A 19,798-nucleotide genomic window follows, 5' to 3' on the forward strand; every position below is an offset into this window, starting at 1 on the left:
TCAATGTACCAACCAGTGCCTCATGGAAAAGCTAGTGTAGTAAACCACACAAATCAAATATCTTCCAGTGCCTTACCCACCAAAAAAATTATCTTTTTGTTTTCTCTTGTTCCTATCAAAGTGGGTGACAAAACACTGCCATATTATACTCCATTTGCCACCATCTTGATCTTTATATCTTCTTCAGCGCTTACTTTCTCAGCAATCTTAGATAAATTACACTTGTAAGTCATTGGCATAGATTGTAAAAAGAAGAGATTTCCATTGTTGTAGCATTTTTGATAACCACCGAATATACCAACGTCCTTTGCAGTCAATAAAATATTTTTTGAAGTGCAGATGTTGTAATATAGAAACATGGCAGCTAATTTGTGCTCAGCTAATCCCAGTGACAGCAATTTAGGAATAAGACCCCTCGAACCTGCTCTGCCACTCAGTAGGATCATGGCTGCTTTGACACTCCTCATGTCCACTTTCCTGCCCATTTCCCATAATCCTTGATTCACCTGCTGATCAAGAATCTAAATCAGCTTCAACTATACACAAGAACTCTTCTCCCACAGGTCTCTGCAGCAAGGAATACTAAAGACTCAATTCCAAAGACTCTGCCTCATTGCAGTCTTAAATTAGTGCTCTTTAATTCTGTGACTTTGCCTTTTGGGAGAGTCTAGGATTAGAATGCAATCACCTCTCATTCTTCTCAACTCCAGTGAGTAGAGTGCCAACCTGTTGAACTTTTGCTTGTGATCCCTTCATACCGGATATTATAATGACCTGATTCTATTTTGTGATGTCGATAGAGGGATCAGTATTGGCCATAACACTGGGAATAACTCCCTCGTTCTTATGAAAATGTTCCATGACATTATTTCAAATATGTACCTGAGAGGGTAGACAGAACCTTGGCTTCATTCTTTTTCTTAAAAATTGCACCTCCAAAGGTGCAATGTTGCCTCTGTACTGCACTGAAGTGACACCTTTCCTTTGTTCAGGGAACACGACTTAAACCCACAGCTGCCAACTGAGGGTTCCCAGCTCAGGTGACTGACTGTGTGGAGTTTGCACCTTCTCCCCGTGTCTGCGTGGGTTTCCTCCCACAGTCTAAAAATGTGCAGGTTAGGTGAATTGGCCATGCTAAATTGCCCGTACTGTTAGGTTAAGGGGTAAATGTAGGGGAATGGATCTGGGTGAGTTGCGGGTTGGTTTGGACTTGTTGGGCCAAAGGGCCTGTTTCCACACTGTAAGTAAAGAGTCATAGTTAACACCCAATAATTTAGACCGAAGTACTAATCTTTGAAGCATTCCACTAATTACTGTCTGTATTCTGTAAGCAGCTCATTTGTTCCTATGTTGTTTTCTGTCTATTCTGTCTTCGAAGAATGCAAGTAACTTTGCATAATAACCTATTGTGTGGCAAATGACTTTTGAAAATCCAAATATACAACATCCACTGATTCTCCATTATCTATCTACTTTATACACTTTAAAAAAAACTTCAAATTTTCTTTCATAAAAGTGCGTTCACTCTACATGATCCAAGTTCACCAGATAATAGGGAAGGCAAATAGATGGCCTTTATTTGAAAGAGATTGGAGTATAAAACAGGGAGTTGTTGCTAAAGCTCTAGGCAGAGAGACCTGGATTACCATGAATAATTTTAGTCCCTTTATCTAAGGAAAGATTGGAGGCAGTCCAGAGAAACTTCACCAGGTTGATTCTAGGTTTGGAGGGATTGACTTACAAGGAGAGATGAGTAGGTTGGACTTGTAGTCAGAATTTTGAATAATGGAAGTGACCTTGAAACATGGTAAATGCAGAAAGGTTGTATCCCCTGTGGAAGAGTCTCGCACCAGAGTGCATAATTTCAGAGTAAGCGGTCAACCATGAAAGCAGAGATGGAACATAGAACAGTCCAGGACTCGAACAGGCCATTTGGCCCGTCGTGTTTGTGCTGACCATGATGCCATTTTAAACTAATCCCATCTGCACACATTTTCTGCATCCCTCTATTCTCTGCTTGATCATGTGTCTGTCTAAATGCCTCAAATGTTGTTATTGTACTTGCTTTAACCACTTTCTCTGGACGCGAGTTTTAGGCAGGTACGCCTTCTGTTTAAAAAAAAGCTTTCTCTTTTTCACCCTAAAGCCTAGTATTTGACATTACCACCCTGGGAAAAGACACTGACTATCCATCCTATCCATTCCTCTCATAATTTTATATACTTCTATCAGGCCGTTCCTCAACCTCTGATCCTGTCAGATCTTGGGGTCGAGCCCATCAGGCCCTGGGGGCTTATCTACTTTAATATTTTTCGAGACATCTAACACCACTACTTCCTTAATATTGACATGCCCTGGAATATCAACCTACCTCTCCCTAATCTTACCAAGATGAGAAATTTTTTTCTCTGAGGATAGTCAATCTGGAATTCTCGACCACAGAGCACAGTCAGAGCTGGGTCAGTAGCAATCTGTCTGTCTCAACCTTGAATATACTTAATCTGTAAGGGAATTGAGTGAAATTTGGGGATAAGATGGTAAAGTGGAACTGAGGATTGATAGGTAAAAACAATGCTGGAAACCAGATTCTGGATTAGTGGTGCTGGAAGAGCACAGTAGTTTAGGCAGCATCCGAGGAGCAGTAAAATCGATGTTTCGGGCAAAAGCCCTTCAGATGAGCTATGATCTCATGAATGGCAGAACAGATTCATGGCTTAAAGGCCTGTTTCTGGTCCTACATCGTATTGTCCCTTTCTTGTCTCAGTTGAAGCAAAACGCTCAGAGACACAGTATAGTTTTGCCTCCATTTTTATTCTGGGCCCTGAAGGGAGAGAGAATGACCGCCTACGTGCACAGAGACATGAGTTCTGTCTTCTCTCGAGCAGCAGTGTCTTAATGAGTAATATAGTCACTTGCAGGGAGGAGCATCCAGGTAAGGCAACATACATACTCATTGGGTGACCACTACAATCAGCAAGTGTCAATAGTAAAGATTAAGCCATCTGTTGTTACACAATGAATAACTCGCTTCATGTAATGAATACTTTTCACCTTGTCAAATGACTTTACATACCAAATGCTTCTTGATCTTGTTAAATGGTTTTACATAATGAATGCTTTTTCACCTTGTCAGCCCACTACCTGTCCCTCCAGCACCTCATTGTTTATTACGAGTTCTTATCTGATCTGATGTTTTGTGAAACAAAAGTCAAAACTTAACTCTTTCCCTACCTGCTCATACCCTCTACACATTCTCAGTATGGTCTTATTATAATTTTGCTATCCATGAAATAAGCACTGTTAGTTAAACAAAAAGTCATTTAAATGCTCTATTACTTTTTAAATTCCAATTTACTTTTAAAGATATTTTGTTCATGTAGTGACCTCTGATGGAACGTCTAACTTCTGTATGTATTTTTTCCTGTTATTTATTCCGAAACTCGATATTTTCTCTTTCCGCTTAAGTTTGCAAGTTTCGGCCAGCAAGCCTGGAAGATCTAACTTATACTGGGAGGCTAATGACAACTGGAGAAAGGAATGAAATGACAATGGGTGCACTTAATTTCACGGAACAGGTATATTTGCATGAAACGTTTTATTTTATGTTGAGATATAGTTCAGAAATTGAAGAACAATTTTCGATAATTCATTATAAAAACCATGATTCTCTATGACCCTTCATTCTCATGATAATTGACCAGTGATAGTCTGTAAATGTGTTCCTGGTCAAAGCACAGCAGGCCAGGCAGCATCTCAGGAATAGAGAATTCGACGTTTCGAGCATAAGCCCTTCATCAGGAATGAGAGAGAGTAGCCAAGCAGGCTAAGATAAAAGGTAGGGAGGAGGGACTTGGGGGAGGGGCGATGGAGGTGGGATAGGTGGAAGGAGGTCAAGGTGAGGGTGATAGGCCGGAGTGGGGTGGGGGCGGAGAGGTCAGGAAGAAGATTGCAGGTTAGGAGGGCGGTGCTGAGTTGAGGGAACCGACTGAGACAAGGTGGGGGGAGGGGAAATGAGGAAACTGGAGAAATCTGAATTCATACCTTGTGGTTGGAGGGTTCCCAGGCGGAAGATGAGGCGCTCCTCCTCCAGCCGTCGTGTTGTTATGTTCTGCCGGTGGAGGAGTCCAAGGACCTGCATGTCCTCGGTGGAGTGGGAGGGAGAGTTAAAGTGTTGAGCTACGGGGTGGTTGGGTTGGTTGGTCCGGGCGGCCCAGAGGTGTTCTCTGAAGCGTTCCGCAAGTAAGCGGCCTGTCTCACCAATATAGAGGAGGCCACATCGGGTGCAGCGGATGCAATAGATGATGTGTGTGGAGGTACAGGTGAACTTGTGGCGGATATGGAAGGATCCCTTGGGGCCTTGGAGGGAAGTGAGTGTGGAGGTGTGGGCGCAAGTTTTACATTTCCTGCGGTTGCAGGGGAAGGTGCCAGGAGTGGAGGTTGGGTTGTCTCAGTCGGTTGTCCCACCTTGTCGGTTGGGTTGTCCCACCTTGTCTCAGTCGGTTCCCTCAACTCAGCACCGCCCTCCTAACCTGCAATCTTCTTCCTGACCTTTCCGCCCCCACCCCACTCCGGCCTATCACCCTCACCTTGACCTCCTTCCACCTATCCCACTTCCATCGCCCCTCCCCCAAGTCCCTCCTCCCTACCTTTTATCTTAGCCTGCTTGGCTACTCTCTCTCATTCCTGATGAAGGGCTTATGCTCGAAACGTCGAATTCTCTATTCCTGAGATGCTGCCTGGCCTGCTGTGCTTTGACCAGGAACACATTTGCAGCTGTGATCTCCAGCATCTGCAGACCTCATTTTTTACTCAGTGATAGTCTGTGTTAAATCTACACCTGTTTCAATTTCTATTCATAAAGGCTATATGGATCTTTTTGTGATCAATGACTTCATTATTTGGTCTGAGTTATGATGCATTCATATCACTAAATCTGATATTCCATTCTATTAAAATAGTTTAGCGCAGGCACATGAGTTAGTTTGTTTATTTACTGGAATGTGATGTAATAGTTGCAACATGCTAAAGGAATAGCATAATGTGAAACAATCTATAAACTAGTTGATGACCAGGAGAGGTATAACAATTTGAGTTGCTTCTATTATGCAAATATGTTTATCCTCTGTCAACTTGCTTTTCATAATTTTGAAGATGGCTAATTTCTTTCTTGATCACCGTAATGATGCCTTCAGTTCAATGGGCAAACTTCTAGAGGAGAACTTCTATTTTGGAGAATATCCCCTCAGGGTAAGGATTGGTTTTGTTTTTTGTAAAGTGATTACAAGAATTTAATAAAATTATAACAATTTCATGATGAACAAAATGAATTGTATGATTTATTCTTGTTCCTGCTGTACTTACACAAGGTTGTAAGTCTGAAAGTATGTATTTGGCTATTAGGCTTTTAATACTATGACCAGTCTGGCTGTGTGGTTTGACTAGTTTCGGCATTTCAGCCTCTGTAGCCTACATCTCCTGTTATTCTTCAGCTATCTTGGTGTTATGGACCACACCAAATTTGAACAGCTTTAGTCTGCTAGACCTTATATGTTTAATATAGTAAGTACAGAGAGCTTGGATATTAAAAACTCTTGTCATCAGAATGTTCTTCTTTCAAGGGAAAAGCAAGACAGACCGCAATAAGTGTAAACCATCTGAGGGCGTTCACAGAGCAAGTAAAGCAAAAAGAGTAAGTGGCATTAGAATTTATATCCTGTTCAGTATACATGTTGTTAAAAAAAAATTCTCCCATTCCCCAGTCTTCAGGATGTATACCACGTTTTACTAGTTCTGAAAAAGGGTCACAAGACCTGAAATATTAACTGTTTTCTCTGCACAGATACTACCAGACCTGAGTTTCTTCAAGAATTTCTATTTTTGATACATATTGTAATGTTGGTTTCTAGAAAAAGAGATCCCTTGCCAGATATGCTGAATGATTTGTCCAGGTTACATTTTACTGATGTCATCAAATTCATTTTAACAAAATACAGAGTAATGTAAAAAGTAAACATGCCGTATACATTAGCTCTAAATGACAGCCTTTGAGTATTGAGTTTTTTAGGTATGTATGAACATTTAAATTGCATTTGCTGAGTTATAGGATTAGATTTTCTAAGTATGAAAATCAATATTCAGAATGGCCTTTGACCTACGTTCTTTTAAGAATTCACCAAAGTTGTTTGAAAAGTAATATATGGCTAAGTATAATTGTAACATTGCATTGCATGTCCTACTGCATGTAAATGTTAGGACCTGCAAAAATGTATAGGTGACTATCTATTTCACATTCTTCTGTTTATGCACTTCATAATTTTTATAGGTGCCCACTTTCTTGTAGAAGTATGCAAGCAAGACTTTTAAATATGTTGTTGCGGGAGTGTATTTTTGATATTCCACCAAGCTTGTTGGCAGAAAACATTCATGAAGAAATGAAGATTCAAAGAAACAAACTTCTGTTTGATCAGTCTGCCACTGGTGGTGCTCTGGTATACTGTCCTTTCTCCAAAGAAGCCTGTTTAGAAGAAGGATGCCTGATCTATCCTGGCAGCGAGTCCATGAGCATACTGAGTATCCTTTGGGTAAACTTCATTTGTTTTTGATAGTTTGTTGGGGATTGCATTTTACACATTTCTTAACACAAATCCATACCACATTTGAGGCAACCTGGTTATCTTTCACCACTTCACCGAATGCTTCCACAGTCAAAAGTAGTGAAATATATTTAAATATTTTCTTAATGAGAGCAATATACTCAAAACTCCAATGACTTGCCACCTAAAGAAACAAAAGTAGAATGTGCGTGGGAATGAGCTCCTCTCCAAGCTACAGGCCATTCTGACTTGCAACTATACCACTGTTGTTCTCTTGCTGCTAGTCAAAGTCATGGGTCTCCCTTCTCACAGGCACTGTGGGTATACCTACAGCACCTGGATTGCAGAAGTTTAAGAAGGTGGCTTACCGTTTCCTTTTCAAGTTGGAATGTACAATAAATGCTGCCCTCGCAAGGAAGACTCCCATCCTGTGAATAATTTCTTTTTGTAAAATGACCTTTCCTCACATGGGTGAAGCTTATTTTTTTTGAGGCTGTACGCATCAATAGAAACTGTCCACATAGCATTTGAAAGCAAGCACTGAAAGTTCTGTTAAAGTTGGAATCTGAGTTTTCTTAGTTCCATGCCAGCAGGACTCTAGCATTTAATATTAGGAACACAAGCTGACACTTCTATTGCTGTTCTTTTTGAGCTTATTTTACCAATACTGGGATCACGACTGATCCTTTGTACAACTACGCTTCTTTATTAAAAGAGAGCTAGCTTTTATTGTTTGCTATCACATGATAGATATTTTCGTGCTATTCTACAGAAATGTTTGATAATGAGGATTTTTATAAATATTGAATGATCTTTGTTTTAATTCCCAAATTTTTACATTTTGGAAAATATTGAAATGACGCTTGATTAAAATGTGAAGAAAATTAATGTTAATGATCCACCATAAATAAAGTACTAAGAATCTATTAATCCATCTCTAAAGTTGATACATAACTTCTGCCCATCATGTTTAGCAAGTCTCTAGTTCCTTGTGTGTACAAGTGATAAAGAGATCCAGGTTCTGATATATAAAGATGTGTTTTTATAGTGTCTTTAACAAAGTAAAGTCCCAAGTTCCTTCAGAGGAATTTTATCAAACAAAATCTGACACCAAGCCACACCGTGACATATAAGATTAGATGGTCATAAGCTTTGTCTAGAAGTTAAATTTTAAAAGTGCCTTAAAGGATGAAAGCAAGGTATGCAGAAAGAACTTTATTGACTTTATTGTTGTCACATGTACCGTGATAGTGAAATATGATGTTTTGCACGCAGTACAGGCAGATTGTACCTTTATAAAATGCATCAGAGAAGCAGAATACAGGTTGTTCTGCTATAACACGAATTTGAGGGAATGCGATTGTGTCAAATAGGGATTGTTGTTTCTAAGGTGCAAACTTTTAAAGTGTGTGTTGGCTGCAGCATAGCCAACTTTAAATGTGATTTGTATAATGCGATTTTTGTGTAGCATGGAGCTGCACAGGAATGCAGCTACTGCGTAATAGCAGAACTACCTGTACAGTGCTACAGCTGGAAGAACATGCAGAGAGAGAAAGCGATCAGAATTAACATTTGAGACATCAAAAGTGATAACAGTGGGAAAGAAGCTATTCTTGAATCTATTCATACATGCATTCAATCTTTTATATCATCTGCCAGATGCAAGAGCGTGCGAGAGAGTACAACTGGGGTGCGAGGGGGTCTTTAATTATGTTGGTTGCTTTCCCGAGGCAGTGGGAAGTATTGATGGAGTCAATGGATGGGCAGCTGGTTTACGTGATGGACTGGGCTCTCTCTAGTTGCTTGTGGTCCTGGGAAGAGCACATGCCATGCCACACTGTTACATCCAGATAGGATACTTTCTATCGTGCATCTATAAAAAGTTGTAAGAGTCCTTGACGACATGCTGAATTTCCTTAGCCTCCTGAGGAAGTAGAGACTTTGTGTTTTCTTGATCGTCACATCGATCTTGGTGGACCAGGACAGATTGTTAGTGATCATCATTCCTAGGAACTTGATGTTTGTGACCATCTCCACCTTAGCATCGTTCATGCAGACAGAGACATGCTCTCGACACTGCTTTCTGGAGTGATTGGTTTTGCTGATGATGATGAAGAGATTGCTGTCCTTATACTATGTTGCTGAGCACTCACTCTCTTTCCTGTATTCTGTCTTGTCGTTGTTTGAGATCCACCCTATAACGGGAGTGTCATCAGCAAACTTGTAAATGGAGTTGATGCAGAATTTGGCCCCACAGTCATTTATGTATAAGGTGTATAATAGGGGGATGAGTATGCAGTCTTGCTGTCGCCTGTTCTTACTGATTGTGGCCTATAGATCAGGAAGTCAACAATCCAGTTACAGACTGGGGAGCCAAGACCTAAGTCTTGGGAGTTTAGAGATGATAGCGAGTTTTGAGAAGATTTGTAGCTCAGGTTGAAGTTCTGGACATAAGTTTACTTGCTGAGCTGGAAGGTTTATTTTCAGACATTTCGTCACCATACTAGGTAACATCATCAGTGAGCTTCCGGAGGAGCACTGTTGGTATGACCTGCTTTTTACTTTTGTGTTTAGATTTCCTTGGGTCAGTGATGTCATTTCCTGTGGTGATGTCAGCTCCTATTAGTTTTCTCAGGGAGTGGTAAATGGGATCCAAATCAATGTGTTTGATCTACATTAAAACACATTGACGTGGATCCCATTTTCCACCTCCTGAGAAAAAGAACAGGAAATGTCATCACCATGGGAAATGACTGTTGGGATGATCTGCTTTTTACTTTTGTGTTTAGATTTCCGTGGGTTGGTGATGTCATTTCCCATGGTGATGGCATTTCCTGTTCTTTAAAACTAATAGGAGCTGACCACCACAGGAAATGACATCACCAACCCAAGGAAATCTAAACACAAAAGTAAAAAGCAGGTCATACCTACAGTGCTCCTCTGGAAGTTCACTGATGATGTTACCTAGTATGGTGATGAAACATCTGAAAACAAACCTTCCAGCTCAGTGAGCAAATTTACATACAGTTTAGAAATGGGTTTGTTTGGAATCATGTTGTTTAAGATGGAACTGTGAGGTTTTTCCAGAGCTTGGCCTGGTCAGCAACTGAAGATACAGTTTTAAAGATTAAAACTGGGGATGCTGAAGAAGCCAAAATTGGAAAAGTGCAGAGATTCTGCAAGTGTGGGCCTGGAGGAGTTTAAGCAGATTATGAAGAGAGTAGTCCTGATGAAGAGCTTATGCTTGAAATGTCAACTCTGCTGCTTCTCAGATGCTGCCTGACTAGTTGTGCTTTTCAGAGCCACACTTTTTGACTCTGATCTCCAGCATCTGCAGTCCTCACTTTCTTCTCGGCCTGGAATTTTTGTACTGTGAATTTTAAAATCAGTACATTGCTTAACTGGGTGACTATGTACGTCACTGAACGCAGTTGTAATAAGTGACTTAGTATGCATTACTAGTCAGGCAGCAGAGTTTTTAATTATCTTAAATTTGTGGAAGTTAAAACATCTGAGAATGTCAAGGTGAACAATGGGATAGTAAAGTGTGGGGGAAGTAGCAAAAAGATGTGCAGCAACTGAGCTGAGGTTGGGATGTTATAGAAATGACACTTAGCAATGGGTCCCAGTTTGATTTTTGGTTCACCTCCAGACAGTTGTCAGGGAGAGGGCTCAAGTCTGTAAGGAATGGAATTGGCGATGTGGCTCAAAGACGATGATTTCAGTGTTTCATTGTGTCCAGTTCTGGTCACCGCATTATAAGAAGGACGTGGAAGCTTTGGAAAGGGTGCAGAGGAGATTTACTAGGATGTTGCCTGGTATGGAAGGAATGTCTTATGAGGAAAGTCTGAGGGCAATGAGGCTGTTCTCGTTAGAGAGAAGATTATTGAGAGGTGACTTAATAGAGACATACAAGATAATCAAAGGGTTAGATAGGGTGGACAGGGAGAGCCTTTTTCCAAGTATGTGGACGGCAAACACAAGGGGACACAACTTTTAAGTGTGGGGAGATAGGTATAAGACAGATGTCAGAGGTAGTTTCTTTACTCAGAAACAAAGAGTATGAAATGCTTTGCCTGCATCGGTAGTAGATTCGCCAAATTTAAGTGCATTTAAGTCGTCATTGGACAGGCAAATGGACGTACATGGAATAGTGCAGGTGGGATGGGCTTCAGATTAGTATGACAGGGCGGCGCAACATCAAGGGCCAAAGGGCCTGTACTGCGCTGTAATGTTCTATGTTTCCAATACATAGTTCATACGCACTGTGGCTATATTGAGTAGTTCTCCATCTGGAAGGGGCACATGTTTATGGGGGCCTTCTTGGGTTTAATGACTGTCAAGCTCCTTCCCTGTTGCTGAATCTGCACAAAGTTTGAGAAGTGAAGAGTGTTGTATTTCTGTCTTAGAAACATATGCTGGCGGCACAGTGGTTAGCACTGCTGCCTCACAGCGCCAGAGACCTGGGTTCAATTCCCGCCTCAGGCGACTGACTGTGTGGAGTTTGCACATTCTCTCCATGTCTGCGCGGGTTTCCTCCCACTCCGAGCTAAATTGCCTGTAGTGTTAGGTGAAGGGGTAAATGTAGGAGAATGGGGTCTGGGTGGGTTGCACTTCGGTGGGTCGGTGTGGACTTGTTGGGCCGAAGGGCCTGTTTCCGCACTGTAAGTAATCTAATCTAATCTGCTGGATTTAAAATTTTCCAGTGGGTGACAGAGGCAAAATGAATAGTGAGAGGCCAGTTCACTCCCATGCCTGCTGTCTCAGCATGGCAAATTGAGCACCAGATGGCCAAGTATTGGTGTAAATGAGTTCTGGACCATTTGAGTGTCAAAGTCAAATGTCATGAAGGAGACATTGTGCTGTGAGCAACAGCTCAGTCATGACCTTAAATTTAAAGGCCCCTGCTCTTCATCTCTCCTCTCCTGTGAGTGTCAAGATAATAAATGAGTAATGTCAAAAACCATATTACCATTGTCACTTTCACCAGCAAACACAAAGACTTCTACGTATAGCCATTGCCCCATAACCAGGCCTTTGTGCCCTCATACTGGCATAAATCTCTCTGAAGCATTTTCTCATTTGGTTGCAGAATAATGGAGGGAGTAGTAAAAAGTGAAATGCAGTTGGGTCATTAATATATTCAATAGATTGTTGTTTCAAAATAGCAGATGGACCTCTGATTTTCACACCTGCTTGTCTTGTAATTTAAAGAGACTGGTGCAGTGACATTGTATTAATGCTTCGATGCCATCACATCATTGCACGTGGGCCAATTCATAGAAGATATCACAAACAAGGCTTTCAGTCCATACAAACATTTAAAACAAATTGGGATGTGGAGAGAGTGCAGGAAATTAGTTTTGAAGTAGAAGACCAGCCATTATCAAATTGAATGGTGGAGCAGGCTCAACGGCAGTGTTCCTTCTAGTTATCTATCTGTTGCATGGGCTTCTAAGGCCTGGGTGCGATAGTGACTTCCAGAATCTGAAGCCAATGTTGTGATTGGTGTGCTGATGTTGACCGCTATTGATTGGGACCAGGCCAGACCCCCTCAAAACATTTAAAGAAGGTAGCCCAGACCCTAACTTTTCCAGTTGTTTTGAGCAGTTATACAATGGATACTGCAGGAGTAATGCAGTTGGCGAAAACCCTTCAGTTTTAAACAAAACAGAATTAATTTACAGAGTACGGAATGAAACACTAACGAAAGAGAACAGAATACAGAATAACATAACCTCTCTGAAAACCCAACAGACTATCCCAACTTGCTGTTCCAAATTTCTGCAACAACCCCTTGGCAAAAAAGGTAACATCAAACCCAGATTCTTACAGGAGAGAGAAATGCAGAGAGATTCAGCATGGAACAGCTTCTTCCATGTAGCTGTTTCTTTTGGATTCCCAGCTAACAACTGGCCAGCAGCTTTGAACAGCCAGATTGCTAAAAACCAAAACCAAATGTCAGGTGATGCATTTAGGCTGGACTAATTCTAGAGCAAATTATATAATGAATGGAAGAGCCTTGAGATAAGTTGATGAGCACAGAGATCTGGGCGTGCAGGTCCAATCTACCCTGAAGATTGCTGCACAGGTGGATAGAGTGATCAAGAAGGCATATAGTATGCTTGCCTTCATTGGACAGGGTATTGAGTATAAGAGCTGGCAAGTAATGTTAAAATTGTACAAGACATTGGTTTGGCTGCATTTAGAATACTGTGTACAGTTCTGGTCGCCACATTAATAAAAGGATGTGAACGCTTTGGAGAGGATGCAGAGAAGGTTTACGAGGATGTTGCCTGGTATGGAAGGTGCTAGCTATGAAGAAAGATTGAGTAGGTTAGGTTTATTTTCATTAGAAAAAAGGAGCTTGAGAGGGGACCTGATTGAGGTTTACAAAATCATGAAGGGTGTAGACAGGGTGGATAGAGACAAGCTTTTTCCCAGGGTGAAGGATTCAATAATGAGAGGTGGAAAGTTTAAGGGGGATACACGCGGCAAGTACTTCACCCAGAGGGTGGTGGGCGTTTGGGATGCTTTGCCAGCAGAGGGAGTAGAGGCAGGCACAGTAGATTCGTTTAAGATGCGCCTGGATAAATGCATGAGTAGGCGGGGAGAAGAGGGATACAGATGCTTAAGAATTGACAGACATTTTGATCGGCTCAGGCTTGGAGGGCCGAGCAGCCTGTTCCTGGGCTGTAAATTTTCTTTGTTCTAAACTAAACCAGACCAGAGAAAAGCTGAGTTGGGAGAACTGGCTGCTCCCTTTTCATTGTACAAGTGTTTTTTTTAAACTTGAAAGCCATTTTCCTGAGGCAGTATCTATTAGCTATAATCTAATTAACCATAAAATGCATCCAAGGCAGACGCACTGAAACCTCTGTTTACGATCCCTCTGATAAAAAACCAAGGACAACATAACCTTGTTAAAGAAGCAGCATCACACAGTGTACAGAACATTGGAGTGGTTGCATGAGTGTGCAACTGAACAGCTTAAAGGAAATGTTGCTGAAAAGCCTACTCCTGCTCCTCTTCCTTATCTCTGTGTATGCCAAATAAAGTCAGAGTCAAAATAAAAGCAATCAGAAACTATTTTCTAGCTCTTGATCCATAATTGGGGAGGTGGAATCTGCTGTCCATACTAATGTTCTGAGGGTGAGGGTTTTAATCCTATCATGGCAAATGGGTGATGTTTGAATTGAATTCATTAAAAATTTAGAATTAAAACCTAGTCTGTTGGTGACCTTATCAGTTGGTTAAACCTTGTCACTTATTGTAAATATTCATCTATTTCACGAATGTCCTTTAGACCATGGTGAAAAAAGATATACAGGAGGCTGTTTGGCCCCTCGAGCCTGCTCTGCCTTTTAATAGAGCAGTAAATCTGTTATCCTTAATTGGTATGGCCTACATTTGACTCCAGACCCACTACAATGTGTTGAACTGTTAATTACCCTCTGAAATGACCTGGCAAGCTGCTTAGGTCAAGGGCAATTGGGATGTCCAGTAAATCTCAGCCTAGCTAGTAACACCATTTTCCATGAATGAATTAATAAAAATTTAGATTATGGTAACTTCAGAGCCCTTCCAAGTTTTTAATTTAAATGCAATGAGCACCTGTGCCTTCACCAACTTATGGATCAGTTAGTTCCAGGTACCCTGTACTGATTGGGTGAGAAAAATTCTGTTCAATTTCCTTCTGTTTATTGTCAGTCTCTGCTAACAGATGGAGGGAAAAGAGTATTACGTTGACCCAAACTGGTGATCCTTTCACTTCATGATGAGTCAAATTGCAGGAGATCTACCAACAAATGCATATTAAATTGAGCTTCAAGGTGGACAAGAAGGCCCCTGTGTAACTCAGATTGCCTACACATGTGCTGTATGTCAGAACAAAATCCTAAATGGAAACAGTAAATATGTGAAAAATCTGTTTGTTTTTGTTTTTTTTCCACATCTTACAGTGCTTTGACCTTGTATCGGTCCAAACATCCACAGGTGAATTCTTTGTAGACCGGCATCTCTGCCAGAGTGATTGTCCTTCCCAGCAGGATTAGCTTCCTCTGAGCTCCGTGATTTCACTCTTGTGTGACCTACCTCCATTGTAACTGGTTGGATTGGTCATATGACCATCTTGCAAAGTTTGGCTAATCCAGATTTACTGGTAGAGAACTTTGACTTATTATTGACAGAATTCTGTTGGATTTGATTTTCTACTGGCTGGCAACTTCGAGACAACCAGAAAGTTGCGCTGTATGAATCTAACTCACCATAATGTCACTATGTTGAGCTTTGTTTGTTTTAAGCAAAAATACCCTTTTAATTCAGAGGTTCTTGTTTCTTCACTTGGAAACCTTGACAGCTAAAATTTGGGAGAGATTTGTAACTAGTTTTTAATATGTCAGTACAACAAGTGAGTTGCTTGTATTATTTCTATTTAATTAGTAGTTTTTGTTTACTCGAAATTAGGTACATTTTTCTGAACTTTCTAAAGTTCTGTTCAGAACTGAGACATTAAGTCTGTTAATATGAGGTGAACAGAAAGATGCAGAGTTACTGTTGTAAATTTTGAACAAGCATCACACAAAACAATAATAGAATGTACTTAAGTTTTACCTTTATTTTTCTAAGATTCTGTGACTTTAGACGACCAGTGATGCATGAACAGAAAGTATGGAATTTGCGAAGTACCTATAATTTCTCAATATGTTAAGTTCCTTAATATGCCTCTATCAGACTTTCGCAAAATCAAGTTGGGTCTTGATGAATATAAAATGCCCAAATTGAATGTGAAATTTAAACCAGTGAAATTTAAATTAAATGGTAGAATCCATCAAATAGATTCCAGTGCTGTTGAAGAAGAAGGTAACTGTTGTTGCAAGCTACTGAGATCTGCAATATTGCTTATCACATCAAATGTAAATAGAAACAACTCGTATTTGTATAGCAACTCATGATGTCCTTAAACATTTCACATTAAGGGAGTCATTGTTCGAATCCAGGGCTTTGTTTGAGGCAGCCAATTAAAGCACAACTAAATTAAAAAAGAATAACGCAATTAATATTTTTGATACATTGTTCCAGTGCTGGCTGAGGAGTAAATGTTGGCAAAGATATTAGAAACCCACTGTTTTTCTTTCAATATTGCAATAGTGTCAGTGTAGTTCATCTGAGAGTCTCCAGAAATATCTCATCTGAAAAGCAATATCCATGCAGTACAGCACTCCTTTTGTACCGCATTGAAGTGTCAGCCTTTATTATCACTTTAGAATGGGTTTTGTCATAGCGAGTAAATGATAAGGACTAATTCAGCAGGAATGTACTTTTATTGACTTATTTCACCTTTTGGGAGTTCTGGGCCAATGCCACAGAAAAAAAGCCAATGCCTGTTCACATTTGTATTTAATTTTTATTCAAATGCATATTTTCAAAATACTCCACCTAGCTACTTCCTTTAGTTGCTCATGCACTTATAACAGGACAAAACCATTTCCTCCCAGTCAGCTTGTGCTCTAGACTAAGGTGATTGACAAGAACAGAGGTATGTTACTGTTAAATGTCAGTAAATCTACTGGATAATGAAGGATAATTGTCTGCATCAGTCAGAGTTTATTTTTCAGTTTTAAAACTTTGTGCTTTAATTTACTTAGTCTGTTAATACCTTATTTTTATTCTTCAATCTTTTCTGAATGACAGTTTTTATAGGGGTTCGGTCTGACTATCATTGCGGAGCATGGAAACTTTCCCAGGATGTGAATCCATCTATTCTGCAGGTAGTTCAGGTGGATAATATTGCTACTTGCATCAATGTCAGGTAAAAGATTATGTTCTGAATGCTTTATTTAGTAAAATCATCCTGCTGTGAAAAATGTCAATATTTTGATTTAGTCGCTCATATACAATATATGCTATGTAAAGCTATTATGTCAAGAAAGTTAGTTTTCCTATTGTTAGGTGACAATGTAGTACATGAGATTAGAACTATTTTCTAGTCTACAAGATGAATGCCACTACAAAGTGATGAGAGATAGAGATAGTTGGACCTTTACATTCCTGAAGTTTTGAAGAATGAGCGTGTTCCTGTGGTTAAAAAATCTAAAACATGTGCACAGCCTCAGGATAAAGAGTCAATTATTCAGGACTAAATTTGGAAAGATGTTTGATGTCTGATTACCAGTCTTTAAGGACTAAAGGCCTGTGCTCTTATTTTTCAGATTTAAAAAGGGGAGAGTAATTGGCATTATAGAAGAAAATCAATCTAAAATATTTGGCCTGAGCTTTCACCATGACAAAACTTCTGGGCTTGATCACCCTGATGTTTTAATCTAGGCAATTCTGACTTGTCAGCCTGACCACCCATGGATTACAAATCTGATGTCCAGACAACCAATTTTTAAAGGTTGGTTGCAGTATCATAATTCTTTCACCTCTGGGCGCCCAATCTGGGAGAAAATAACCAAGCCATTATTTCTTCTTAGACAGTAATAGATTCAAACTAGTAAAAGACGAAGACGTGAAATTGTTTTCCAAGAATAATAGGGTAATTATGGTTAGATTAGATTGCTTAGTGGGGAAACAGGCCCTTCGGCCCAACATCGACCGGCTGAATGGTAGGGGATTTTAACTTTCCAAACATGGACTGGGACTGCCATAGTGTTAAGGGTTTAGATGGAGAGGAATTTGTGAAGTGTGTTCAAGAAAATTTTCTGATTCAGTATGTGGATGTACCGACTAGAGAAGGTGCAAAATTTGACCTACTCTTGGGAAATAGGGCAGGGCAGGTGACTGAGGTGTCAGTGGGGGACTGCTTTTGGGCCAGCGTTAGTTTTAAAATTCTGTTAATTTAAAAATAGTGATGGAGAAGGATAGACGATTGAAAAGTTGAATTTTTAAATTGGAGCAATGCCTATTTTGACAGTGTTAGGCAAAAACTTTCAAAAGCTGACTGGGGACAGGTGTTCGCAGGTAAAGGGACAGCTAGAAAATGGGAAGTTATCAGAAGTGAAATAACGAGAGTCCAGAGACACATTCCTGTTAGGGTGAAAAGAAGAACTGGTAGGAGCAGGGAATGCTGGATGACTAGAGAAATTAAGTGTTTGGTTAAGAAAAAGAAGAAAGCATATGTCAGGTATCGACAGGAGAGATAGAGTGAATCCTTAGAGTATCAAGGTAGTAGGAGTATACTTAAGAGGGAAATCAGGAGGGCAAAAAATGGACATGAGGTAGCTTTGGCAAATAGGGTTAAGGAGAATACAAAGGATTTTTAGAAATACATTAAGGGCAAAAGGATAACTAGGGAGAGAATAAGGCCCCTCAAAGATCAACAAGGCGGCTTTTGCGTGGAGCTGCAGGAGATGGGGGAGACACTAAACGAGTATTTTGTGTCAGTGTTTACTGTGGAGAAGGACATGGAAGATATAGAATGTAGGGAAATAGATGGTAACATCTTGAAAACTGTCCATAATACAGAGGAGGAATCCTAGAAGTCTGTGGGAGGCTAGGGAAGTGATTGCTGGGCCTATTGCTGAGATACTTGTATCATCGATAGTCACCGGTGAGGTACTAGAAGACTGGAGGTTGGCTGACGTGGTACCACTATATAAGGAAGGTGGTAAGCACAAGCCAGGGAACTATAGACCAGTGAGCCTGACGTCAGTGGTGGCATGTTGTTGGGGAAAATCCTGAGGGACAGGAGTTACATGTATTTGGAAAGGCATGGACTGATTAGGGATAGTCAACATAGTTTTGTAAGTGGGAAATCATGTCTCACAAACCTGATTGAGTTTTTTGAGGAAGTAACAAAGAATATTGATGAGGGCAGAGCGGTGAGCTCTGAAAAATAGTGGACCTTGTGGCACTCTACTGGTCACAGGCCTCCAGTTTGAAAAACAACCCTCCACCACTGCCCTCTCTCTTCTATCTTGGACCCAGTTCTGTATCCCTGTATTCCATGAGATCTAATCTTGCTGAAGTCCATATAGATCACATCTACCGCTCTGCCCTCATCAATCCTCTTTGTAACTACTTCAAAAAACTCAATCAAGTTTGTGAGACATGATTTCCCACACACAAAGCCATGTTGACTATCCCTAATCAGTCCTTGCCTTTCCAAATACATGTACATCCTGTCCCTCAGGATTCCCTCCAACAACTTGCCCACCACCGATGTCAGGCTCACTGGTCTATAGTTCCCTGGATTGTTTTTACCACCTTTCTTAAACAGTGGCACCATGTTAGCCAACCTCTAGTCTTCTGGCACCTCACCAGTGACCACCAATGATACAAATATCTCAGTAAGCGGCCCGGCAATCACTTCCCTCGCTTCCCACAGAGTTCTAGTGTATACCTGATTAGGTCCTTGGGATATATCCACTTTTATTCGTTTCAAGACATTCAGCCTGTTGCATAACTAAAATAAAGAACTGTTTATAAGTAATGCATGATAACTTGTCTTGTCCAGAATTTCCAAATCTGGCATTTTCTTGAAAGGACCCCATACTCTTCACTTAATTGTTCTGACTGTGGTATAGCTCAGGAACATATGGGTCCCACATGACCTTCAGAATGAGGGTAGAAGATGGCAGGTGATGGAGTGGATATGTTGACTGTTAATATGAAAAAACTCAGAACATGGTTACCAAGCCATTCCACTTCTCTCTCCAGCCCTGATAGTCTGTTTCTCCATCTCTCACTTTTTTAGTCCAAATTTTGTGAACTGGAGAGGTTGTAGTGTAAAAGTTTTTTTTAAAAACAACATGTACTGAAATAGTTTTGCTGTCCTTTTTATCTCAGTCCTCATGTTCCTGGAGAGCTGGTGATTGCCAGTGAGTGTGGAACTGCGTACCTCTGGACTTTAGACAAAGGGTAAGATGCAACTGTACTTTCAAAATTCTTTCACAGGTGAAGTTGAATTTGTATAAAGATCCTTATGTGGGATGTGTTTGTTACTGGTGAGGCTGGCATTTGTTGCCCATCCCTGTTTGCTCTCTAGATCATTTCTGAGGGCAGTTAAGAGTCAGCCATATTTTTGTGGCTCTGGAGTTACATGTTTGCCAGCCTGGGTAAAGGTGGCAGATTTGCTTCCCTTAAGAACATTGGTGAGCTACATGGGTTTTTACAACAATTGACAATTCTAAATTCCTCATGTTATTGAATTCAGATTTCACTATTTGCTGTGATTGGACTCAAATGCATGTCTCCAGAGCATG

At 40.5% G+C, this 19,798-nt stretch overlaps 1 protein-coding gene across 1 annotated transcript in view; it reads left to right on the plus strand.

The window, feature by feature from the left end:
• Positions 1 to 19,798, plus strand: part of taf1c (TATA-box binding protein associated factor, RNA polymerase I subunit C) — a 52,498-nt gene that overhangs the window by 10,437 nt on the left and 22,263 nt on the right. The window contains exons 3-9 of the mRNA XM_060829690.1: positions 3,466 to 3,575; positions 5,152 to 5,247; positions 5,619 to 5,689; positions 6,323 to 6,570; positions 15,327 to 15,455; positions 16,287 to 16,404; positions 19,383 to 19,454. Of these exons, the coding sequence (XP_060685673.1) occupies positions 3,466 to 3,575; positions 5,152 to 5,247; positions 5,619 to 5,689; positions 6,323 to 6,570; positions 15,327 to 15,455; positions 16,287 to 16,404; positions 19,383 to 19,454 (844 nt within the window). The remainder of the gene's footprint in view (positions 1 to 3,465; positions 3,576 to 5,151; positions 5,248 to 5,618; positions 5,690 to 6,322; positions 6,571 to 15,326; positions 15,456 to 16,286; positions 16,405 to 19,382; positions 19,455 to 19,798) is intronic.

Source organism: Hemiscyllium ocellatum, chromosome 1, assembly GCF_020745735.1.
Source record: "Hemiscyllium ocellatum isolate sHemOce1 chromosome 1, sHemOce1.pat.X.cur, whole genome shotgun sequence".
In the NCBI taxonomy this organism is placed as follows: Eukaryota; Metazoa; Chordata; class Chondrichthyes; order Orectolobiformes; family Hemiscylliidae; genus Hemiscyllium; species Hemiscyllium ocellatum.